The following is a 22,840-nucleotide window of genomic DNA, read 5'->3' as shown; positions in this document are numbered from 1 at the left end:
ATAACTAAATTCAATGATGAACTGCCTTTAACTATCATTTTGCATTATTGAGACACTGTTTTCCAAATGAATGTTGTTCAGTGCTTTGGCGCAATGTATTTTGTTTAAAGCACTATATAAATAAAGGTGATTGATTGGCAGTTTGAGATCTAGGCCACCAGCACAAAGTATTTTCTTTGAATTATTTGCATTGTCACTAAAAATAAGCAAAAATCATAAATTTACAACTGTCTATTGATCCAACCTGTCAGGTAATTGACAGCAGATCCCAAATTCTGGTCTTCACAGAAGAAACAATTGCACATACTGGAGATATTCTCTGAGCCCTGTGGTACATTTATTTCAGTACAACATGATTTAAACTTGCGTAATATCTGTTCAGTTTTATTTGAGAAGATTCCTCTAAAGATGATTTTATCAGATGCATCTGGGTTTTACCACAATAACTTTATTCAAACACACTCATTTATCCTATCTATTTATCCTATTAAAACATTTGTTACGAAACATTTAAAACCTATCCAATGAAAACACTAGTTTAAACGCGGCGATGTGACGAACTACAGAATGTGATGGGAGGACTACAATTCCCATCACCACATACGCAGCATACGGAAGTGATTTGTTACGATAAACGCACTTCCGCTACGCCGCCAATTCCTTTCCTGTCTGCGGCCTCCGGCAAGATGGCGGTGCAAATCTCTAAGAAGAGAAAGGTTGGTACGAATTTCACTTCAGAATAGTGTAAGGCAAGCACTAGAGTGCGAAATAAGTGCGGAATCTGTTTGCTATAATACTTAACTATGATCGAAGCGGTTCAGATGGGGATTTAAGAAGGATGTATGGGCGGATTGAGTCGGATGCTGTCGGCACTGAATTCTGGAAGTGAAACATGGCAGATGAACATAAATATTTGAGCGGTGTAAATATATAATACAGAAGTGATATTTCAGCAATTTATGCTGGCGTTAGTATGACTTCTGGGAAGTGACGCTATATTCAGGTACAGGTAACTACGTAAGTGTTCGTACATGTGTTATTTTGCATGTAGTGCCAGAGTTGCCTTCTATTTCTGATTGACATTCGTTAGACTTTAATCGTTTTCATGTTTCTCTATCAGTTTGTGTCAGATGGCATCTTCAAGGCCGAGCTGAACGAGTTTCTGACCCGAGAGCTGGCTGAGGATGGTTACTCGGGTGTGGAGGTCCGTGTGACCCCAACAAGAACAGAAATCATCATCCTAGCCACCAGGTGTGCACTGCTCACTTATTCACACTGATTTCTATTACTTTGCATGTTCAAAACGTGCATGGGTTAACTAGGGATACACCCATACCATTTTTTCCCGATTTGATCCTATAACAGAAGTTCTGAGTATTGCCCGATACGATATCGATCTGATACAAAAATGTTTATTTTTTTCTAATCAAGTGTACATTTTCTATTCCTGAATGTTTGTAGACCTTATAATCACTCTTTTGTATATTAAACGCAATCTACTAAATATGGACAACTTTTAAAGAAAATGATTACACGGCTCTGTGGGATACTTGATTCTGATTGGTCAGTCGCGACATTCCGAGGCATGTTATCTTTTGGATAACATCCTGTAAAAGGTAATAACATCCTGGTAACAGCAGTTGGCGCTGTACTCTTGCTTGAACTATTTTTTTTTTTTTTTGGTCAAAGCTTTGCGTTTGTCAGCTAGTAAAATATTAAAACTATTTAAAATGGTTTACAATTGTTTGTCATTCTGGCATCGCGGACTCGCTCTCGTTTCATTCAAACGCAACTGCTGCCATTTTGCTGTGATTTTCGTCCTAATTTTATTGCCTTAATAATTTTGTGGTGAAATGTTGTGTAATCAAATCAATATTTTGCGTCTGATTTTTATTCATTTATTTGTGTGGCCCTTAGCAGTGTAGTAAGTTAGAATATAGAATATAGTCATAATCTATGACAAATCTTTTTTAATCATGAGCGATTGCATTTGGCACTTGTAAACATTGACACATTCTTTACTTGCATAATAAAAAATGTTAATGAGTATTTGATCAGCACATCCCTATGGTTAACTCAAGCGTACAGTGTAATAATTTAATCCTTTTGTCTTTTCAGGACCCAGAATGTTCTGGGAGAGAAAGGCCGCCGCATTCGTGAACTGACTGCCGTCGTTCAGAAACGCTTCGGGTTCCCTGAAGGTAGTGTGGAGGTAAGATTAGTGCTAAATACAGTTGTGAATGAGGTCTAACATTAGTTTGTGTTGGCATGCTCTGAAGTGTTGGGTTGTTTCGTCGTAGCTGTACGCTGAGAAGGTCGCCACCCGCGGTCTCTGCGCCATCGCTCAGGCAGAGTCTCTGCGCTACAAGCTGCTCGGAGGACTGGCTGTCCGTAGGTGAGCGCTCACTTCCCAGCATGCATTGGGCTGCAGTTATCTTCGGTGATGATACGATGACGAGTCGGAACGGGGCCGGTTCTGTCTTTGAGGATTCTGGGTTAGACTCACGTTCTGTGCGTCTGACTTCAGGTCCTCGAAGCAGTGAGTCCTGTTTGTGTGAAGACATAGAGGCATTTGTCTGAGAAGGATGGATGGGATTTTTTTAGAGTCTAGATTACTTTTCTCAGTCTTTTTGATTGGATGTGATGTTTGTTCTTCTCAGAGCATGCTACGGTGTTCTGCGCTTCATCATGGAGAGCGGGGCCAAGGGTTGTGAGGTGGTGGTTTCTGGTAAACTGAGAGGTCAGAGAGCCAAATCCATGAAGTTCGTGGATGGCCTGATGATCCACAGCGGAGACCCCGTTAACTACTACGTCGACACGGCTGTCCGCCACGTGCTGCTCCGACAGGGTGAGAGAGATTTAATGGACTGATTGTGTCAGATCTTTTTGTCACGTTCACATTTTATTATGGTATTGTGGAAATGTTGAGCAAAATGCAGTACTATAAAGTAAATGGTACTCAAACTACGTATTTTGTAAATATTAATATTTGTAGAAATAATATTCATAAGCTCTAAGAATTTTTGTCAATCTTTAGCAAATTGTGTTTTAATGGAGTAAATGTTTAGAGAAAAAAAAAGAATTATTAAATAAGAATACATTGTATGACAGTGTTACTCAGTACAGTACTCAGAGTAGAATAAAATGCAACTTAAATCAAATTTTCTAAATTATTTCAGGAGTTTGTCAAATGTGTACATTTATTGCATTATTTTGCAAGGGGGTCAGTGAAAATGTTTAGCGATACAAATAAAAAGATTAAAGTACTATAAATAGAAAACAAGAGTGTAACTAAATGGACTGCATTTAAATTATTTGACATAATCATGAGTACTATGGATTTTCGTAATGCTAAAATCTTGAGCAAAGTATATTAATATTAAGATTAAAAAAAATACTGAATTTTATAACTAGAGAAAATTAATGTACAATAATTTAAAAAATATATAATTTAACTTGCTAAACTAAATTCAAAATATTTTAGACACATTTTTAATATTAAGTACAAGTTGGGTCTTTATTTTAAATAAAAAATATTTTTTGTTTTTAGCATCTAAAATATTACTTTATGCACTGATCACTCTTTCAGTAAAATGGGAACATAGTTGATTTTTCAGTGAGATTATTGAATTGAGAGCTTGTGACTCAACTTGAAATCAAATCTAAGTCTGGGAACTGAAATGTTTCTTAAATACTTGGACTTTAATGTGCAAACCTGTTGTCTTCTAAAGCTATAAGGTTTAGTATGGCACATCAGTTGTCTAAAATATTGATGAACTAACCATTGTTCCAGAATGTAATTTCAGAAGCATATATACCTCCCCTTCAGTGATGATATACTGAACCAGAGTTGGGTTGTTTTTGGCTCCTCAGAGCTGTGATGGTTTAGATGCGTTAGTCTGAGAAGCTTCTGAATGCATGAAATGGTATTATACTGATGTGTGATGCATGATCCATGTGATTCTTTCCACATTCCCTTCAGTGATGATACGATGACGAGTCGGATCGAGGTCAGTCTCTGAGGATTCTGGGTCAGGCTCACGTTCTGTGTGTCAGACTTTAGTTCCTCAGAGAACACGTGTCCTCGCAGATTGAAGATGTAGAGGCATTTGTCTGAGAAGGGTTTTTTTATGTGTGTGTGTTTTCTTGCTGACTAGTTCTTGTCATATCTAGTTTAGTAATGTGTCCGTGTGATTGTCGTCGTACAGGTGTGCTTGGAATCAAGGTGAAAATCATGCTTCCTTGGGATCCCAGCGGTAAGATCGGCCCCAAGAAGCCCCTGCCTGACCACGTCAGCATCGTGGAGCCCAAAGACGAGGTCCTGCCCACCACCCCGGTGTCCGAACAGAAGGGGGCCAAGCCCGATGTCCCAGTCATGCCACAGGGAGCCCCAGTGCCAACCCCTTAAAGAGGTAAGCCCTAAAACCCCAAACTGACCTCCACGTTCCCTTCGGTGATGATACGATGACGAGTCGGATCGAGGTCCGTCTCTGAGGATTCTGGGTCAGGCTCACGTTCTGTGTGTCAGACTTCAGTTCCTCAGAGATAACGTGTCCTCTCAAATTGAAGATGTAGAGGCATTTGTCTGAGAAGGGGTTTTTCCTTGCTGACTTGTTTGTCTGTGATGCTATTTTTTTTTATTTTTACTAACAAGATGTTTTTGTCTCTTCCAGGTTGACCATCATTGATGGAAGGCTTGTACTTTTCTGTATAAATAAAATGAGAAATGGCGAAATGCTGTCTGTTTTCATTCTGTTCAGATGAGCAATGTTTTAAAGATGTTCTGCAGTACATGGCAATGCACATTTTAGTAGCTTATAACACATTTGAGTGTGATGATCTAGCAGATGTTAAACACAACCGTGAGAAGAAGAATGTAGTTGGAAGTCCGTGTCATCCTGGAGGTCATGTTAACAGTAGAAACTTCAACAAACTGCTTAAAATAACTTTTGATTTCATTTATAAAAAAAAGTGTTAAGTTGTAACGAAATTGTTACATTATGGGAGGGTGATCTTTAATGTTGCATTGAGTCATTTTATATACTTGACTCCATGGCCCCTCGTTGCACAATATTCAAAGGCCTTATGACCTTCCCCGCTGTATGGTATTTTCTGAATAAGAATTAGAGACTTTATACTTCATATATATTCAATCACAACTTCTACTGGATCAAATGTTTTAGAGTGGTTTTAATTTTGGAAATGACTTTTAAAATAAGTTTCCTTTGAAACAAAATGCTTTTGTCTTTTAATTGTAAATATGTCCCTGATAGAGAGCTTCAGTTGTGCTTAACCTGAGACAAACCTTCCTGTAAAAGCCCAGTGATGAGTGGTTACCATACATGTATACCATCGGATTTACATTGTACCGCAATGGTACATGTCTAAAACAGATAACGTTTAAAGTACTTTTTGTCAGTGGGTTGTTGAATTAAACTGATCGAGAATCATTTGCTCCGTTTTAACCAATAGTTCCTGATTCGCTAGAATGGAAGGCATCAGCCCTGTGTGGGTCTTCAAAAGTGTCACACCCACACACACCTGATTTACAGCCTGAGCTGCTGTTACCTGCATGAAGAACATTAGTTTCAGCTGAACATCGTGACTAAATCTCCTGGAAAGCAGTCCTCCGCTCCTGTGCAGTCGGTGAGACATTCTACATGAACAAAAAGAAACATTTGCATTTAAAAATGGAATGTCACATTGTAACGTTTTCATCGTGAGCGTTCTATTTGATGTTAACGGCTGTTCTGTGTTCCAGCTAATCTTTCGAATCGCCTGAGACGTATATGTATAACATTAAGTAGATTTTTGACCGATTATAACGGTCATCACGTGCTTTTGAAGATTTCACAGCACGGACTGTAAAGCAAACTCGCGCGAGTAGTTTTGAACATCCTGAGCTGTATTAATTAATAATACTCGATACTTCTTAAAGCGGAAGCTTGAGAAAATGATTTTAAAGATTCAAATACTAAGAATGTAGTATCTAAAATGTACTTCTCAAACATCTATAGACATTGTTCCCCATCCAATCATTTCCTGCATTTAAATCCCAACCCAAGCATGCTAAGATCATAGGTTTGATTCCCATTGAATGCAAGAAATGATCAAAATGTCACCTCAATGCATTTGCTTTGGATAGAAACATCAGCTGGTCGCATTAATTTCAGCAATCTTTCATTGAAAATCCTGTTTTGTGCATAAAACGAGCAATTTTATATTGGCTTTAAATCCGTTTAATAAAATGTGTGACCAATTGATGCACATTATTCATTCATTGTCCTACAGGTGCTGTATCCAGATGGACAGTCTCACATAATCCACCCCAAGCATGGAGATTTCAGGACCTGGACGTGTGAGACTGATCTCTCTCACTCTGCCTGGACAGGTGCGTGTCCTTTCTGAAATGCACATCAAGACATCAGTCGTGTGTTTTCGGTTGAGGATTATTACCCAGTAGTTCTTTTATTTTGTCCTTGTATAAAATAATGTTGCAAACACCAAAGACAAATCCTTCTCTGCTGGCAGTGAACAGCATTAATCCTTCACAATTCCACAGATATAAATTGAACTGCATCTAGTCCAACAAGGCACAAGTTATTTTATATCTGTGAGTGTCTGTGTATTGTTTAATTATATCATTTTCTCTGTATACACTTTTTTTTGCACTGATTACTGAAGTAAAATATTTGCAAATTACATTTTATGTTGACTAACAAATTGCAGGAAGACATTATCATTAAAAAGGTTTTAGTATACTTAACTAAAAAAAGTACCTTGCAGTGCTTTTTACTATACCATAGTATTTTAATGTGTGCATTTATATCATAGTAGTACCATCTGTTACCATCACAGTCATTTTTGTTGGAATGCAATATGAGCGTAAAGTAGAATGTAATCATATATTTGTGTTCTTATTTTTTATTTTGTGTTAACTAAAATTATAATCATTACAAAAAACATTGTTACTTGAAATTAAATAAACTTTATGGAATTAAAATATTAAAAACATTTCTAATTTATATTTAGTTTAACTTCATGTACTCCTATGACTAGAACTTATAACATTCTAAATACTTAATAAAACTATAAAGTTACTAAAATAACGCTGTTTTTTTTTTTTTTTTTACTTTCAGAGGCCTGTCAGATTGAGGTGCAGGTGCTTCTGGCCTACAGATTTTTTTTTTTTTTTTTTTTGTATCACTGGTGTGTGTGTGTGTGATAATGGAGTATTTTCACAGCCTACATCCAAAGAATTGTCGTTTAATGATTAGAAAGCAAATAACATTTTCACCATAGGAGAAAAAAAATCATCCAAATGCTCAAATTATGAAGCATCTGTTAAGAAAACAATGTTCATTTCACAATGTTCAAGGCACTTTCAACAACCCATAAAATGAATTAGCTGGTTGTGTTAATGATGTGATCAGCAGGTGGAGTGAAAGACCCCGCCGACTTTAGCTCCCTGTTCCACCAGAGCGTTATATTCTTTAACAGCCTGCTCGGTCTGAAACACCCTCACATCGATGCCCTGCTTCTTCACGTAATCTAGGGTGGACGGAGGCACCTGGAACATAAAGAAAAGCAAATGAGCTTATTTAAAGTAATATTTGCCAAACATGTGCTCACCCTCAGGCCATCCAAGATGTAGATGAGTTTGATTCTTCGTCAGATTCGGAGAAATGTAGCATTGCATCACTTGCTCATCAATTGATGCTCTGCAGTGAATGGGTGCCGTCAGAGTAAGCAAAGTTTGAAGTTAAAAACATATAGATGGATTTGTTTCTTACAGCTTTTCACTTCACAAAAAGATAATTGCTGGACTGGTGTGGTGTGGATTATCATGATGTTTTTATCAGCTGTTTGGACTCTCATTCTGACGGCACCCATTCACTGGAGAGCATCCATTGATGAGCAAGTAATGCAATTTCTCCACATTTGTTCCCATTAAGAACAAACTCATTTCGGATGGCCGGATAGTGAGTAAATGTTCAGCAAATTTTCATTCCTGGGTGAACTCTTCCTTTCAGGATCGCAATATTCAGATGATGCACACACGGTGCTGATCAGCAAACTGTTACCTGTAGAGCTTCGTTCATCCCTCTTCCTATGACCAGCGTCTGCACTCCTTTCTTCAGGACGTCTTCCAGGTCGGCTGGCTGAACGCCTGGATAATGCTGGCAGGAGCACAGATGCACTTTAGACAGATCTCTGATAAATAACATTTAAAGCAAACTGGTTCGAATTCAAGATCATTTGAATATGTTATGATATATTTTTGGCCACTATTTGTCTCTATTTGTGTTATTTCAGAGTTTTAAAAGCATTACTATTATCCTTAAATGTAGAAAACAGTAATCCAGTAGACACAATATGTTTTGCACTGACAAAACAAAAGACATAAAGGACCTAAATTACATTAGGCATTTCTGTAACATCAAATGGCTCTCAACTTTGACATTATAAGAGGATAATATCATAAGTCGAGGATGATTTTACAGTGTGATCTGGTGTTCATCTTACATTTGTACCGGTTTCACGCCAGTCCCATGCTCGGCTGCCACCCGGCCACACTTTACAGTCTTTATAGGATGTGGAGCAACCTTTGACCTTCATGTGGCCCCAGGATAAAGATGCAATTTCTGGAGAAGACATGATCAGCTTTCCTGTAACACAGTGGAAGTAAAATGACATTAATTTATTGCCATGTCATTAATTTAAGTGCCATGATATTTTTAAAGTGCAATGTAAACACAATAGTACACGAATATGTTAAATTATCATTATAATATTTTACTATCTGACACTATGTTGCTGTAAGCGATGTCATTCGAATCTAATAATCAACCTTAACCGCTTTATAACATGTCATTAATACCATTTAGAAACGATAAAGCTGAGGAAAAACTGCCTTATTCCATTCATGAAACAATTTATATATAAGTAACACAAACAACTTTATAATTCATGCTCCTTAAATTTATTTCACATATTTATATAAACTTGCCTCGGCCCGCAACTCAATATTACTTGTGTTGGTTTCTCTTCGTGTGACGTACGTCACTGGCCGGCGTCAAATCAGCGTACGCTCAGAGAATGTCTAATATGGAGAGAAGTTTCACTCTCACTACACTTCCGGCTTCTGAACTGGTTGCAGTTCCACTCTGATTCCATATGAGGCCGCTCACAGGGCGAGTGCAGAATGAATGGAGGTCAATGGCGGGAAACCCCTCAAAATCCACTTTTCTCAAGATATCATTTTTTTGTCTAGTAATTTGAATGTTGTATTCGTAAGGAGATGCAAAGAAATTACACATTGCTGGGTGTTAGATTTTTTAGAGTCACTTATTTGCTTTAAAAAGTATTTTAAAATGTCAATGACGTCATACATATTCACGTTCATTAGCAGAATGCTAGCGTGTTATGGGCAACAACAACTCAACCTGTAAGTAATCGAAAGGACATAAGTACTCGTTCATTCAACTTTCGACCTATAACCCATGTTGAACTTGCAAAACCTACAATCAGATCTGAGATTTCTCAACGGCAATTGGGTGAAAGGGACAAATTTAGCCGTCTAGCCCCATAGACTCCCATTCATTTTGCACTCATGGCGATCCCCAGTGGAACTCTGGTGGTACTGCAACCAAAATTCGTTACAATAGGACTTAATAGGGAGTGGGAAGGCTCTCCGTAGACAGGCTCTGGTACGCTTCAGATTGGCTGCGTTCAGTGACGTACAAAAAAACTGCCACTACTCATAAACATAATATATTATAAAATATAATAATTAGGAGAATTGCGTATGTCTACGTCATATCAGAATTACAGTATTCGTGCAATTATATTGCTGACGGTAGCAAATTAATTATTAAAAATTAAAAAATAATTTTCTGTTTTATTATTATTATTACTATTGTCTATATTTAAATATATAATGCATTTATGTATTTATTTAGCACGACACTGTTTACAATATAAAATGTATGTGGAAACATATTATATAATATATTGTTATCAAATAATTTTTAAGTGTTTTTCACATTTAAAAAAAATATTTATTTATTTATCTATTAAACCCGATAACAAATAAACACAAGCACGACACCGTGGAAACAAAGGTGACATGTTAAAGCAGCACTTTATACCAAAGTATTTTTTTCAGTTTTTAGAACTTACATTTAAATATTATTTATTTAACTATTCATCCCAATCACGAATAAAGAAAAGCACGACGCCGTTTCCATTATAAAGGTGGCATATAAAACTGTGGCATGTTAAAGCAGCGCTTTATGATCTTCATTATCTTCCTCAACACTTGTTTATTGTTGTGATGACGATGATGATAATGATGATGAAGGTGATGGTGGCGGCGCTCCACGCGCGATAGATGCCCCTCTGGATGATGCTCTCTCTGGTGGGTGTCGCGGTGTATTGTGGGCAGTTTTGGGTCTAAGCAGAGCACAGTTCGTCATCTCCAGGAAAGATGGCTGCTCTGGGCTCCACGGCGGCTCTTCCTCCAGATGTCAGTCCCGGTTTCGCGGTGGTCTGCTCGTTTTTGGATCGCTACGGGTCTGTTCTGGATCTGCCCGAGTTGTCGTTCCCGCAGCTGGAGCGGTACCTACAGGAGACATCTTCGGGTGAGCTGAGCCAGAGGCTGGGTTTGTGTTTATCTGGACAGGCTCCATCAGGGGTTCGATCACTTAAAGTTTGGCTGGTTGGCTCCTCGTAGTCTTTGTTTGGATGGGGATCGTGTCCTCCGATGCTTTTCAGAAGGACCGCGAAGTGGCGAAGTGTTTTTGAAAACAGTCATGAGTGATTTTCCCACCCCTTAACCAGTGGAAAAACAACACAACCTCAGAATATGATTGACTATACGCGCTTCTAAGGGTGTTAGCATGCTATATCACAATTAACTGGAAAGACACTTCTGGTATCGTACGATAAATTGGCTTGATACATTTAAATTCAGATTATAAACACCGATGGGACTGTAGTCGCACAGTGCGCATGCGCGGAACCCACTGTACGATACAATGTAACAACTGTAATTTGTTTACGCGCGATTGTTTACGCCCCGCCCCTTTTGAATATTGTATTAACTGCGTACACCTACATAACGTCCGAAATGCGTACACCTACAGTACATAACATCCGAAACGCAAGCTAACATGACACTAATGTTGTCATTTAGGAGGATTGCGTCATTGCAGGATTATTGGTCTTCATGCTCTCACATTGCTGACAGCGGATTGGATGAATTTGATAATACTGTATAGTACAGCAAGGGATGTGTTTTAAAAATAACCTATTTAAATGATTAAAACGCGTTGAGCAAAAATTATAAAATGTAACGGGAAAGAAAATTATATACATACATGATAAAATAAATAACAACATAAAAGTGTTTGAATGTCTGAATGTGATTGCAAAATATCACGAAGGTACCACAAGCATGTTTTTCGTTTTATGGTAATGTTACAAAGATGATAAAATAATGTAAATAATGCTTTTTTGTTCAATGTAGTTCCTCGGCCATTGATTGAGCTCCATATCAAACTGCTGCGGAAGATTGGCAAGTCGGTCACACCAGACAGATGGGAGAAGTATCTTGTCAAGGTAAGTGTCTTAGTTTTAAATCATATTCAGTGAATATGGAAATGTCCATGCACATGCATCTGTTTGTTAAAATCATGTTGATGCAGGTGTGCCAGGAATTTAACAGCACCTGGGCATGGGAAATGGAAAGAAAGAGCTACCTAGAAATGACGGTAGAGTGCAAGACTGGCATTTTAAAGGTCAGTATTTCTAAAGCAACTTATTGACTGTGTTGTCAAGAACATGTCCAGGTCATATTTCACCTTCAAAATCAAAATGACTGAAAAATAATAATGTTTTTCTTTCAAAATTCACCCTTATTGTTTATTTCCCTCACAGTACTTGTGCGAGTGCCAGTTTGACGACAATCTCAAGTTTAAGACATTAATCAACGAGGAAGACCCAGACAAGATGCGTCTACAGCCCATCGGTAGAGACAAGGAAGGTCTTCTCTACTGGTTCCAGTTAGATCAAGATCAGAATATACGTGTTTATTCTGAGGAACAGGATGATTTGGATGGTTCCTCGTGGAAATGCATTGCAAGGTGAGCAAATATTGAAGAGATGACTAGAATGTTGACAAGCTACACTAGACCTTTCCACTAGAAGTATAAGAGGTAAACCTCATTTGTGGAAGTTTATCAAAGAATGCATTTTTATTTAAACAGGACCAGGAATGATCTTGCAGACACACTAGAACAGCTTAAAGCCGAGATCGCAACTGACCAAGAGAAGCAAGACGGATCCACCAGCCCAAGTATGGAGGCCGAAGGAGTTAAAGGTAAAGCTAATTGGAAAATCATTCCCTTTCATGTCTGTAAACACCATAGACGTGTCTCCCACAGTATCTAGACTAGACTGGTCAACCACTGTGGTTTTCCGATGGCAGATTCTGAACTGTGAATGTGTAACAACAGCCATATTCAGCAAGAGGCTGAAACTAAATGGTTTCTCATGCAGTTCTGTATGGTTTCATTTTCAAGGTGAGGTTGAGGACTTGAAGAACCATGTATCAGGCCGAGGAGACTTCACCAATAGCACCTTCAATTCGAATCAAAGTGAGTTAATACCTAAAGACATTAAAAAAGAACCAATGGGTCCCATTAAACCAGAGAAAGAAGAAAAAGTTGCTGAAAATTTCCAACCCGTAGTGGTCATCGACAACAGGGTCAGTACGATAAAAACTCTCATGAAACAAGAACCAAAAGGTTGTCCCAAACCATGGAACGCCATTTCCGTCGTCATGCCCCCTGCTTCCATTAAACACGACCCCGCGGTGAAATCAGAGATGTGCGAAGACAAGAAAGAGCTGGTGTTTGAGAACGTGGCTAGAGCTGTAAAGAGCGACCAACAGGCTAAAATACCACTGAAGAAGAGGGAGTTGAAGAGGAGTGGAGGATATGACATCAGCAACCACAACAACAACAACATTAACAGCAATGGAAGCATCAGCACGGGAGGTATAATCGTTCGCAATCCTACTGTCTTGCCATTGAAGGAACAGCCAGTCAGAAAAGAATGCCCTACTAAAGAAGAGGAAGGACAGACGGCCATCATCTCTGTCCCACGAGACCCAAAGGTTGACCAAATGGCAGCAGGGGAACAATGCATAGGTGTTGGAGTTATCAAAGGTCCCACTGAGCGTAAAAAGCCACTGAATGAAAACGATAAGTCTCCAAATGGTCATCACAGGAATGTCTTGAAGACTGAAGTTAGTACAGATAGTGCAAGACAGTCTGTCCTGTTTGGGAAATCCATAGTTCAAGCAGACAACGGTCCTCTTTCTTGTAGTATCCCTGAAGATTTGTCAAAAGATGTTTGCGATAAGAGCACAGATGTGTCTGTGAAAGCATCAAACCTTGTCGAGTCGTCAACGATTGAAGAGACCACTTCAGTTGAGAAAAAGGTTGAAAAAGTCGGCAGTGAAGAAGACGCTATTGAGCTCAAAAGCAAGACAGTTGGTTTGTCAGCCGGAGAAAAAAATTATGTTGAAGATGTCAGCAAAGACAAGAGTCTGAGAAGCCCAAGAAAGAGACGTTCACAGAAGTCCAAATCCAAGATGCAAGCAAGAGAAGATGGGCAGAACGCTTCCAGCATGGGTGAGGATTTGGAAAAGGATGCTGAAAAAACTGGACTCAACGAGGATGAAGAGGTATCCTCAGAACTTCAGAAGGAAGGGATTCGCCTTAAGATTAAGATACCGCTTCATAGACGAACGCCTGAACTCCAGCTCAAGGACACAGAGGAGTCGGACACCAGCAATCGGAGATCCCTGCGGAGATCTGCCAGAATCTGTAAGCCCATTCCCAAAAAGGCAGATACTCGGGATGGGAAACAAGACGGAAAACTTTCAGCCTCATCAGCAGCTCAGGATGAGGAGGAATGCGCAGAAGACGAAGAGACCAAAGTTCTTCCCAACAAGGAGATGGACACAGAAGCACAGCCCAAGTCTTTTAAGGTAGCATGGAAGATTTATATCCAGTCCAACAAATTTTACAGTATGTTTTTATTTACGCAAAATATTGTTTTGACTCTTTAAGGCCAAACGGCGACAAAGGAGGAAACCCTGGTCGAAAATTCGTACGAAGAGGAAGAGGGAAGAGGAAGTGGCCGACGACAAAGCCGTAAATAATGAAGACAACAAATCAGAGACAGAAGACAACAAAAGTGAGACCGAATCGGACCAATCCGATGAAATTCCTTCTGAAGATGCTTGTAAACACTGTGGGCTCGCCAACCACCCAGAACTAGTGAGTTAAAGTAGTCATCTTTCATCACGTCACCATTACTTTAGAATTACTAATAGATTCTACTTATTTTCCCAATAGGGAATAAATGTAGTGTACAAACAGTATTAAATGTGTTTCTATGTGGTTTTAACATGTTTCTATGCACACGCTAGGATGTTGATAGCTGGTTTCTAATTAATTCAAATTAAGATAGAAAGGCTGCTTCCCTTTCAGTGTAAGTCAATGGGAAATTTTCAATCAGTGTTGTTATTCTTAACGTCTACTAAAACTATTACAAATATTTTTTTTGTTAGCTGAAAAAATGCTTAAGTAATATTAAATATTAGATGGAAAACTTAAACTTAAAAACACTTTAGAAAAATGATAATTGCTGCCTTGGCAAACTAATTAAAATAAAATAAAAAGTATTTAAACTAAAGCTAAAATCAATTAAAGTTTAACCAAAATGTAAAAAAAAAAAAAAAAAAAAGATAAGCGCACAAAATTTATAAAAATTTTAATTAAAATGGAAATGAAAAATGGACATTTGAAAATAAAATGTAATTCCAAATATTAATAAATAACATAATAATATATGAATAATACAAAAAAGTTAAATAAATAAATAAAAAAGACTCATAATAGAACGTGCTACGATTAAAGGCTTGTTCAACTCCGTCTCCTACAGTAGATGTAAGAGTTATATATAGCTAACAATATTTATTAAAAGCAGTAATAAAGAATATAAAGTGTAATTGAGGCACAGATGCTTCTAAAATGATTCAAGCTACAAGATGAGACTCCGTATTGTCTATAAAATTGCATAGATAATACTTTAAAAAGACCTGTAACTTATACTATTTGCCAACATCATTTCTCTCTTGTGTACATTTGTCCTAGATCCTTCTTTGTGACATGTGTGACAGTGGCTATCACACGGCCTGTCTGAGACCCCCTCTAATGATCATTCCTGATGGAGAATGGTTCTGCCCTCCCTGCCAGCATGTAAGGGCTTCGGTCTGTGTGTGTGTGTGTGTGTGAGCGTGAGCTGTACTCATGAAGTATATGCTCTTGTCATTCACAGAAGCTTCTCTGTGAGAGGTTGGAAGAGCAGCTTCAGAATCTGGACACGGCTTTGAAGAAGAAAGAGAGAGCTGAACGAAGGTGTAGATTCACACACACACACACACACACATGCACATATTTCATACCAGATCAATCACCAACTGAATCATCTTGAATGATGACTAGCCTCATGTGATTCTGGGTTTTCTCTTTTTCAGACGTGAGCGGTTAGTGTATGTGGGCATCAGCGTGGAGAACATTATATCCACCCCTGTGAGTATGCAGCTATTATTATATTATATTATATTATATTATATTATATTATATTATATTATATTATATTATATTATATTATATTATATTTTATTATATTTTATTATATTATATTATATTATATTATATTAATATTCTATACTGTCCTATGCTATAATGTGGTGTACAGTATTGAACTATATATTTTTTATACTATAGTAAATTAAGCCATAGTACTCTTTGCCGTATCTAAGTTAAATATTATATTATGTTATGTAAACTGTATCATATTGTATCATATGTTATTCTGTTTTATACTTTAGTGAATTATACCATAGTATGGTATGCTATATCTTAATTAATAAATAAATATATATATATATATATATATATATATATATATATATATATATATATATATATATATGAGATAATGTATTATATTATGTAATAAAAATATATTGTATATAAACTCTACATTTATTATATTATAATTTCTTTCAGTTATATAATGCACTATACAGTATTGTACCATGTGCAAATCTTTTTATAGACGATAGTAAATAATACCAAAGTATGCTATGCTATACCTAAATTAAAAGATATGTGATAATGTATAAATTATATCATTATTAAAAAAATTTATATAAACTATAAATGTATTATTTTATTCTGTTATGTCCATGCACCATACTGTATTGTACCATGTGCTATTCTGTTTAATATGATAGTAAATTAAGCCATAGTATGCCATGCTATATCTAAATTAATTATTATGTTATATTATATTATATCATAGTATTATAAAGCGCTATAATATAGTTTCTTTAACTCTGCTGTACTGTATTGTACAGTATACCAGTTTATACTATAGTAAATATGATCTACATTTAAATTAATTAAACATAAATTATATTATATAATATAATGTCACATACTGTACTTTCCTATAACATAATGTGCTATGCTATTATGTTTAGTACTTTATTCTATACCATAGTATGCAATACTAAATTATGACACGGTATGCTCAATTATTTAAATAAACTAATTGTACAGCATAAAGGATTTTAAAATGTACTCCTCATTATCATGTCAGGATGGTGATGGGGAGGACAGCTTGACAGAGAAGAAAAAAGATGCCAAGAAAACAAAAAATCTGGGCAGGCGGTCGACTAGGACGAGGAAATCCATCAGTTATAGGTAATCGATATTTCTTGTGGAAATAAACTCTGATAGTAGATATAAGTCTGGCTAATGCTTGGTTTTCTTGTTACTAACGACCAGGTTTGATGATTTCGATGAAGCCATTGATGAAGCAATAGAGGAAGATATTCAAGATTCAGAAGGAGGAGGTTGGTCATGTGAGATGCTGTTTAGTGCTTTATAATATGAGTGCTGTTGCATATTGACTGGTGGCGTGTCCTGCAGGTTCTGGTGGCGTTAAACCTGTGCCGCCCGTCACGAATCAGCAGAGGAACGTGGCGAGTCGTGAGAGTCGACGGCCTGTGAAAGCTCCCGCCCCGCGCAAGAGGAAACGCCGGCGACTCAATGACCTGGACAGTGACAGCACGCTGGACTCGGAGGAGAGCGAGGACGAGTTTCAGATCAGTGACAGGTGTGTGTGAACAAGTACAAGAATATTTACAATCCTGGGGGTTCACAGTTGTGACCCTGGACCACAAAACCAGTCTTAAGTTTCAATTTCTGAATCTTTCCATTGATGTATGGTTTATTAGGATCTGAAAATATTTGACTGAGATACAACTATTTGAAAAATCTGGAATCTGAGGGTGCAAATAAATCTAAATATTGAGAAAATCATCTTTTAAGTTGTACAAATGAATTCATAACGAAGCATATTACTATTTAAAAAAACAAGTTTTGATATGTTTACAGTAGGAAATGTGCAAATATCTTCATGGAACATGATCTTTACTTAATATCCTAACGATTTTTGGCATTAAAGAAAAATCTATAATTTTGACCCATACAATGTTTTTTTTAGATATTGTTACAAATATACCCCAGAGACTTAAGACTGCTTTTGTGCTCCAGGGTCACATATGGGCTTTTAGGGTTTAAATCAGATGGATTTTACACCAGTTCTTCAAAGTTTAACAGATCTAGGTCAAAGTGCTCTTATGGGTGAACTTGTCCTGGTCATAAAAATGGATTTTATAAGACATTGTTTTTGTGTTTTAACGACTATTAAGTTTTTTTTTTTTTTGTTGCATGATAATTAAACACACTTTTCCCCAAATGCAAAATTTTAAGGTATTTATACATTATGGTGCTGTAGTATTTGTTGTTCTACTTAATAATTCATTGTCACTGTTGTCATTCTCAGTATTTTGTGCAGTAGATTTTATGTAGTAAATAATTATAAACCAAAATTACTTTGTTAGACTGGTTGAAGATTGCCATGAGAATCATTATGAAGAATCTTGGGGGGGAAATTCTTAATATTTATGAAAATAATGCACACAAAATCGTATATTTGTCTTAAAAAAAAAAAAAAAAAAGTAGCATGAATGCAAAGAATTTTATTTATTTTATTTATTTTTTATTTTTTTAACTAGTCTCAAATGCTCATCAAAGCTTGATTCATCTGATAAAAAAAAATAAAAAAAGTTATTACATTTAAAAATAGCTTTTTTTTATTTTTTTATAAATAGTAAAATGTCATTTATTTCATGATTGCGCAGCTGTATTTTCAGCATCATAACTCCAGTCTTCAGTGTCACATGATTTTCAGAAATCATTTTAATATTCTGATTTGCTGCTCAAGAAGCATTTCTGATTATTATCAATGTTGAAAAGAGTTGCGCTGCTCGATATTTTTGTGGAAAAAGTGATGCATTTTTATTTTTCAGTATTTGCAGATGAATAGAAAGTTCAAAAGAACAGTGTTTATTCGAAATAGAAATTGTCTGTAACATCATAAATGTCTCTACTGTCACTTTTGATCAGTTTACTGCATACTTGCTGAATAAAAGTATTATTTTGTTTCACTTCCTGTGTCGCTAGTATGGAGGAGGAGGATTTTGTGGTTTCAGGAGACGGTGCGTCTGAGGGTGATGCGGGATCTAATGATGCGAGTGAATGGGGCAGCGGTGAAAGTGCCTCCGAAAATCAACCGGCCTCCAGAAGAACAGGAAGAAGCGCTCGCTCCCAGGGAACCAGGAGGAGCAGACGCAAACCTCCTTCCCGACGAAGAGGCACCTCAGAGGAAGAGGACATGCTAGACTCCGAGGAGGAGGAGGAGGAAGAAGGAATGGGTCTGTTTGAGTTTTCATATCCATTCTATACATATAGAATCTGTTTCAAAGCTAGTGAGCTGCTGCTGGTGTCTTAACTTCAGGCTGTCTAGGAAGCACACTAGGTTTTAGAACAGAGCCTTATTAGTGTCACACTGAATTCTTCACTTCCCAAACAGAAACCGAGGGCTCTAACGAGTTCAGCGACAGAGATGTGGACGTGAATAGAAGGCGTCTGCGACGGAGTCAGAACTCTCAGGTCAACTACTATGAGACGTCCGAGTCTGAAGGGTCACGAAAGGTGTCCAATCAGAAGCAGTCCTCTCTTCCTCACCGTCGACGGCTGTCCAGCTCCAACAGTGAAGGTGAGCACGGCCACACTCCTGTTTTCAAATGTTTAGTTATGCTAATGCTATCTGAGCCATAGCCTTGTGTGCAAGTGCTCTGATATCGACTCGAGTTGTCCTCCCATGAGCCGTCCAATCTAAATAAAAGCAAAGAATCTAAACTAAAAGTAACGTATGAATCTCAACTCTCTGGTATTTCTCCCTTGAGGAGTCACACTTGACACTCCGCCGTGGTCAAAACTGACCTCATAAAGAAAAAGTCAACATATGCACATCCATAAAAAGTCTTGACCAGGTGCAAATCTTTGCCTGACGAAGGTCTTTGACCCAAACGTTGCTATTTTTTACTTTTTGAATAAAGGGAGCATAACAGTGTGCAGTTTTTTTTTATTTATTCGCAAAATAATAGAAGATGTAGTGTCTTGCATTCGTTCATTGAATAAAATTCTAAGATAAGCTTGCACAGTCAAACTAAAAGAAACAAATAAAAATAAATTTTATTATTAGCATTTTAGTCAATCGAGCTTCCTCTGGCAAATTATCAGCAAATTAAAAATTAATTCTCTTTTGAATGTTTTGTTTAATGTGCAATTATATATATATATATATATATATATATATATATATATATATATATATATATATATATATATATATATATATATATATATATATATATATATATTTGTAGCAATAGCCAAAAATACATTGTATGGGTCAAAATTATCGATTTTTCTTTTATGCTAAAAATAATTAGGATATTAATTACAGATCATGTTCCATGACTATATGTTGTAAATTTGCTACTGTAAATATATAAAAACTTAATTTTTGATTAGTAATATGCATTGCTAAGAACTTCATTTGTACAACTTAAAAGATGATTTTCTCAATATTTATATTTTTTTGCACCCTCAGATTCTAGATTTTCAAATAGTTTTATCTCCGCCAAATATTGTCTGATCCTAACAAACCAGACATCAACGAAAAGCTTTTTTTATTCAGCTTACATATTATGTATACGTCTCAATTGTGGTCTAGGGTCACACATAAATATTATGTTATCACTGTTAGCTATACTGGTTAATTACAACTAGAAATGTCAGCTGTTTTCTTCTCATCCTATATTTCCAGAGTCTATACCTTCTAAAGACTTAAAGCCAAAGCAATCGCATCAGAGATCAGAAAAAGGACGCAAGTGCAGTTCAACAAGGGAAGAGTCCAAACACAGGCACAAACGAGAAAAACAGAGACAGCAGAGAAGCTCCAGTGAAGACGAGGAGGAGGAGGAGGATGAAGGAGAAACAGAGGACTCCGCTGAAGACGAACGGCCCTTTCGCAAGAGGTCGAACCGCATCGAAACAGACGAAGAAGAAGAGGAAGAGGAGAACAGACGAGGAGGCGTCCGGTGGAAGCACACGGCGGGCTCTCGGGGTCCCGTCAGGCACAACGGCTTGGTCCCGCTGAGGGCCGCAGCTCAAGATGACGACGAAGATGATGAGGACGAGGAAGAGTTCACTGGAGTCACGGACCTTGTTAACTTTGTTTTCGACAGTGAACAGTTGTCATGATGAGGAATGTCCCTCATCAGCCACTGTAGTCTCCTGGTTTTTTGGGTGAAGTGGACCAAAAATGAAGCTTCCAGATGAAAGCCGTAGTGTCCTGTGTTCAGATGTTCATCCAGCCGCATGCATCACAGACCGGTGTAGAACAGGCTCTTCTTAATACTCCAGTCAGCATTCCTCAGAGTAAAGCACTTTGTCATTTACGGCCAGTACTATTTCGTTTGTACAAAGCGGCTTCCGTCGTCCTCTAGAGACACTGGACGGCGTGCATTTGAAGCTTACGTGTTACATGCATTTCAGACTGGGGTTTTAGAGTTTTACATTCTCTGTATTAATGTTTTATTCTTTGCTGTACATGAAGGAAACTTGGGATTGATGTGTGATGCCGATCCTTGCCTAAATGCATTCATTCAGTTAAAGGAAGAGTTCATCCAAAATGTGTATAAGTTTGATTCTTTATGGGAACAGATTTGGAGAAATGTAGCATTGCATCACTTGCTCACCAGTGGAGTGAATGGGTGCCGTCAGAATGAGAGTCCAAACATCACAATAATCCACACCACTCCAGTCCATCAGTTAACATTTTGAGAAGACAAAAGCTGCATGTTTATAAGAAACAAATTCATTATTAAGATGTTTTTAACTTCAAACTGAGTCCCCAATCTATTGGGAAAAGTCTTGTCTGAATCAGGAGAGAAATCTGCACAGATCAAAAACCCGTTTACAAGCCAAACCAGCTCTAAACTAAGATGTGTATGGATTTTGATGTGAGAGGACAACAGGAGATTATTTTTTTCACTGGAGGAAGTGTTCTTACGGATTCATATTTTGCCTAGAGGTTACAGTTTTAAGTTAAAATGCTTTAATGATGGATTTATTTCTTAAAAACAAACACCTTTTGTCTTCTCCAGATGTTAGCTGATGAACTGGAGTGCTGTGGATTACTGCAATGTTTTTATCCGCTGTTCGGTCTCTCATTCTGACGGCACCCATTCACTACAGAGCATCCACTGCTGAGCAAATGATGGAGTGCTATATTTCTCCAAATCTACTACATTTTCAGCAAATCTTCATTTTAGGGTCAGCTATTCATTTAAAATAGTTAGTAAACAAGCAAATACGTGAAGAAGCACATTAGGAGGATAATCGAAAATGATCTTAATATTAAAGATCTGCAATTTAGCTGCAAATCATTTTAATTTTAAAGAGTAATACACTCTCTTTACCTAAAATAACATTGTATGTTATACTAAAGAGAATATGATTGACTTATTTTTCATATTAGGACGTTTTCTGCACTTTGAAAGCAGTTGCTGAAGTTTTAGGACACTTTAATGAGACTTTAATGAGAGTTTTAATATGTCACATGAATGCATTTGTCGTTCAAGCAGCTTTGACGGTGCCGTTTGGTAAAGTACTGTTCAACAACAGTCAGATCACTCTTTCCATAGAGGTGTTTTTAGTATTTACTCCAGGCTGGTGTCTTTTATGCTGGAAGGTTGTTTGAATTAGAACACTATGAATTCATTCCAAAACAAATCCATTACGAAACAAATCCAATATTCAGAAGAGAGAGAGAGAGAAAAAAAAAGAAGCATTAGATTTATTATGGTATTTGCTTTCAGTTAAAGAATGTGTTTTTGATCCGTATACTACTGGAACTTGTGTTTTCCTTCTCATTTTTATCCCTATCTTACTTTGCAGATGTACATTTCCATGTTTCAAGGAAATTATACACAAAACGGAAATAAACTTAATGTTGCTGTTAAAGTTTTCGGCTCACAATTTGTCTTTTTAAGTAGCTCTACAGGTATCAAGATGCAAGAAACTTTTACTTTTATAGGTGAAATAATTTCAACAATATTTTAAATGCATATAAGAGAATGTGTGTGCTTTTTTATGCAGTGGGGTTATATTGAAAGTACAAACATTCTCTGTAATCTGAATTATTTTGTGGTCAACAAACCACATGTAGGCTATAATAATTATACAATAATTAGAAAATGTTTATTAGTTAACTA

The 22,840-nt window shown here is 37.0% G+C and overlaps 3 protein-coding genes and 3 non-coding genes across 6 annotated transcripts; 5 read left to right on the top strand and 1 right to left on the bottom strand.

Moving 5' to 3' along the window:
- Nucleotides 1-580: 580 nt before the first annotated feature.
- Nucleotides 581-4,735, top strand: LOC127934545 (40S ribosomal protein S3). The gene is made up of 7 exons (XM_052532002.1): nt 581-716; nt 1,121-1,251; nt 2,119-2,212; nt 2,301-2,395; nt 2,661-2,848; nt 4,209-4,412; nt 4,674-4,735. The coding sequence occupies exons 1-6, from the start codon at nt 687-689 to the stop codon at nt 4,406-4,408; spliced, it is 738 nt and encodes a 245-aa protein (XP_052387962.1). The 5' UTR covers nt 581-686; the 3' UTR covers nt 4,409-4,412; nt 4,674-4,735.
- On the top strand, nt 2,436-2,585 carry LOC127934790 (small nucleolar RNA SNORD15). Its single transcript, XR_008147899.1, has one exon. It is a non-coding gene; the product is annotated as a small nucleolar RNA SNORD15 (small nucleolar RNA).
- LOC127934791 (small nucleolar RNA SNORD15) lies at nt 3,977-4,122 on the top strand. The gene has a single exon (XR_008147900.1). It is a non-coding gene; the product is annotated as a small nucleolar RNA SNORD15 (small nucleolar RNA).
- Nucleotides 4,449-4,594, top strand: LOC127934789 (small nucleolar RNA SNORD15). The gene has a single exon (XR_008147898.1). It is a non-coding gene; the product is annotated as a small nucleolar RNA SNORD15 (small nucleolar RNA).
- Nucleotides 4,736-7,250: 2,515 nt separating the features above from the next.
- LOC127934546 (mth938 domain-containing protein) lies at nt 7,251-9,155 on the bottom strand. The gene is made up of 4 exons (XM_052532003.1): nt 9,011-9,155; nt 8,527-8,669; nt 8,085-8,180; nt 7,251-7,570 (listed from the first exon to the last, which is right to left on the bottom strand). Exons 2-4 carry the CDS (start codon nt 8,656-8,658, stop codon nt 7,430-7,432), a joined length of 369 nt encoding a protein of 122 aa, XP_052387963.1. The 5' UTR covers nt 8,659-8,669; nt 9,011-9,155; the 3' UTR covers nt 7,251-7,429.
- Nucleotides 9,156-10,369: 1,214 nt separating this feature from the next.
- On the top strand, nt 10,370-22,589 carry LOC127934354 (remodeling and spacing factor 1). The gene is made up of 16 exons (XM_052531678.1): nt 10,370-10,643; nt 11,531-11,622; nt 11,709-11,801; nt 11,941-12,146; nt 12,270-12,382; nt 12,585-14,059; nt 14,142-14,351; nt 15,231-15,335; nt 15,415-15,494; nt 15,614-15,668; nt 16,747-16,850; nt 16,935-17,002; nt 17,079-17,265; nt 18,678-18,928; nt 19,087-19,272; nt 20,389-22,589. The coding sequence occupies exons 1-16, from the start codon at nt 10,490-10,492 to the stop codon at nt 20,823-20,825; spliced, it is 3,816 nt and encodes a 1,271-aa protein (XP_052387638.1). The 5' UTR covers nt 10,370-10,489; the 3' UTR covers nt 20,826-22,589.
- Nucleotides 22,590-22,840: the final 251 nt, after the last annotated feature.

Source organism: Carassius gibelio, chromosome A18 (assembly GCF_023724105.1).
Source record: "Carassius gibelio isolate Cgi1373 ecotype wild population from Czech Republic chromosome A18, carGib1.2-hapl.c, whole genome shotgun sequence".
Taxonomy (NCBI): Eukaryota; Metazoa; Chordata; class Actinopteri; order Cypriniformes; family Cyprinidae; genus Carassius; species Carassius gibelio.
Note: the sequence above shows the minus strand (reverse complement) of the source record. Positions and strands in the feature narration are given on the sequence as shown.

Bases quoted from the DNA above. Each gene is read 5' to 3' on its own strand.
- LOC127934545 (XM_052532002.1), top strand. From the start codon at position 687: ATGGCGGTGCAAATCTCTAAGAAGAGAAAG. The intron at 1,252-2,118 runs GTGTGCACTGCT...TTGTCTTTTCAG, and splicing joins ATCATCATCCTAGCCACCAG to GACCCAGAATGTTCTGGGAG. The intron at 2,213-2,300 runs GTAAGATTAGTG...GTTTCGTCGTAG, and splicing joins TCCCTGAAGGTAGTGTGGAG to CTGTACGCTGAGAAGGTCGC.
- LOC127934546 (XM_052532003.1), bottom strand. From the start codon at position 8,658: ATGTCTTCTCCAGAAATTGCATCTTTATCCTGGGGCCACATGAAGGTC. The intron at 8,181-8,526 runs GTAAGATGAACA...TGCTCCTGCCAG, and splicing joins GGCGTGAAACCGGTACAAAT to CATTATCCAGGCGTTCAGCC. The intron at 7,571-8,084 runs GTAACAGTTTGC...TTTATGTTCCAG, and splicing joins GGATGAACGAAGCTCTACAG to GTGCCTCCGTCCACCCTAGA.
- LOC127934354 (XM_052531678.1), top strand. From the start codon at position 10,490: ATGGCTGCTCTGGGCTCCACGGCGGCTCTTCCTCCAGATGTCAGTCCC. The intron at 14,352-15,230 runs GTGAGTTAAAGT...CATTTGTCCTAG, and splicing joins TCGCCAACCACCCAGAACTA to ATCCTTCTTTGTGACATGTG. The intron at 17,003-17,078 runs GTTGGTCATGTG...CGTGTCCTGCAG, and splicing joins TCAAGATTCAGAAGGAGGAG to GTTCTGGTGGCGTTAAACCT.